Genomic DNA, 2,271 nt, shown 5'->3' with positions numbered 1-2,271 from the left:
CACTTGTTAATAACATTCCTGTAGAACACGGAACTTATAGCAGGTGCTAGGCGTCGTCACTAATTCTCTCACCTGCAGCATTTGCCTTTCTTTTGTCATATTACGATTAATCATTCAGTGTTAGAACTCAGGATAGGTGTCCTTTATCCTCAGAAGCACTTTCCAGTGCCATCAGTGTAGTTTCGGAGACCTCCCTGTTGACGAAAGAGGGCGTAGTACTTGGACAGAATATGACTTTTTGACTTTTGGAGGAGTTTTTGGCTACTGATATGGTTCAGAGGAATTGTAGCTATGCGAAACGCAATGACCGCATACTTCCGTGCTCTCGTAACCAAAACAAAGTGTTGAGTAAAAGATCTCAGCACCATACAAACACTTCGTCAAATTCACGTCTTATGGGACGTCGATTCTGTGCACTCATGCATCGTGACCTCGTAACAGTTTCAGGTGGCACGAACATTAAAACGTTATAAAGTCCTCCAAGAAGCTTATTGCTGATGGGTACTACTAAATAGCTTCCATTCCGGACGCGATTTATCAATTGTGGCAGCAATCCACGAAACAACATTTATTCCCAACGCTTTTCTTCTGCACAACTCACCTCAGCCAGGATTCAATCAGATGCCTGGCTAATGACTTCCACCCGGAAATATGATCGTCGGTTCAACTGTTCTTCGCTGCTATAATAACTGGAGCTGTTTCACTGAACCCGTTTATTCCAATAGTGGGAAAAAAGAAGTTTTAAATCCATAGTTGGTTTTCTTGCCACTCAAACAAGTGAGGACATTTGCACAGATGTTGCGCTTCTGGACTTTTATGAAGTATAAGGTATGCATGACACTATGTCAGAATAAGTATTGTTATGCTACTTCAGAGAGGACGATTGTCGAGCTTTAAGTGGCCGCGAATGTAAAATAAAGCGGTAAGCGAATAAGCAGAGAATTACACAGTCCTTCTCCCAATTGAGTACCAAGTCTACAGAGTCCAATCCTTGAACTCTCGACTCCGCCACCTGAATGCGGTTGGTGCCAATAACAACCTCAAATCACAAGAACTAGTGGCGTCAGTCATAGAACTGAGAAGATCCTTGACCGCTGCCATATCTGGAATCTCATCCTGTACGGACACTATTTTGTTGGACAGGCAAAAATATGCTGGCTGTCTGGTAGGTCCATCAATTGTTGCAGGAACACTGGCCTGAATGCAGAGTCAATAAATAAGGAATGGATTTTGAAAGGGTGGTGTGGAAATAAGGTTCATCATATGCTCCGCCTTACCACTTTGATCCAGCATCAGTGCTGCCTATCACCAACTATGTGGGTTCCACTTAGCTAAAAGAGTGGTTGGGATAGCTCTGTAACGACCTTTTCCAGATATTATGCTGCCACGACTAGTGTTGCTTCAGTTGGTAACAGTGTATCTGCAGAACAGTGGGCTATCGTAGTTGCCCTTACTTCCCCAACGACTGTTTCGATTTGTTGTTTTGTTCTCACTGGATTTTTGTCCATCCATATCTGCATAATTGTCATCTCTTGACAGGTGCAGTATACGGCTGTGTAACATGCTATTTCAGATGGTCCACAGCTGGTTTTGACGCAGTTGTATAAACATGCCTACAGAACACAGGACCGTGGTAGTGGCCAATTATCGGCACCATTATCAACCCTTCTGCTATGGATTCTACAAACCTCTACATCTTCAGCATACGCTCTTCTTCTGTCACGCTAGGGCATAGCATTCAGGAATGGAATCAGGACAAGGGTCGTTTGGATGTGCTTGCTTGCCAGCAATAGCAGTTCTTCGCATTGGTGCAGAGAACCTTGCATTGCCGTTACTAAACCTTCCGTATGTCAAACAAGTATTGCAGCCATTTCACTTCAAATGACTAGGCATATTCCGCATCCGATTCTCTGTCGAGGAGGTGGAATCTGTGATGACCATTAGTAATTAGCTGAATCATTAAATTCTCATAAAGGAGTCGAGCTGCAGCACCTTTTATGCCTGCATGCCGTAATTACTGCGAAACTATAAAAACAAATATCATTGCGTGTCTAGCTCGTAACAAAACGATTTCAGCACTTCAAAATTGAGTGTTGCACAATTTTCAGGAGGATATTGCCCAAAAATTGCAGCAACGAGTCCCAAGCTTTAGGTGTGTGGCCCTCAAACAAACAACACGAGCATTGATACGGTTATTCCAACCTTCCACTTACAAGCATTTCTATGGATTAATACTGTGGACAAAGGTGAGGAATTTACACTAGACCAACA

General features: G+C 43.2%; 1 protein-coding gene across 1 annotated transcript; it reads right to left on the bottom strand. All coding sequences in view use genetic code 11, as the record gives it.

The window, feature by feature from the left end:
- Positions 1–975: 975 nt before the first annotated feature.
- EGR_10839 (hypothetical protein) lies at positions 976–1,529 on the bottom strand (the record flags this gene model as incomplete). The annotated part of the gene is made up of 2 exons (XM_024500088.1): positions 976–1,197; positions 1,455–1,529. The coding sequence occupies 2 exons, from the start codon at positions 1,527–1,529 to the stop codon at positions 976–978; spliced, it is 297 nt and encodes a 98-aa protein (XP_024345494.1).
- Between the last annotated feature and the right edge of the window lie 742 nt (positions 1,530–2,271).

This window comes from Echinococcus granulosus (genome assembly GCF_000524195.1).
Source record: "Echinococcus granulosus chromosome Unknown EG_S00281, whole genome shotgun sequence".
In the NCBI taxonomy this organism is placed as follows: domain Eukaryota; kingdom Metazoa; phylum Platyhelminthes; class Cestoda; order Cyclophyllidea; family Taeniidae; genus Echinococcus; species Echinococcus granulosus.
Note: the sequence above shows the minus strand (reverse complement) of the source record. Positions and strands in the feature narration are given on the sequence as shown.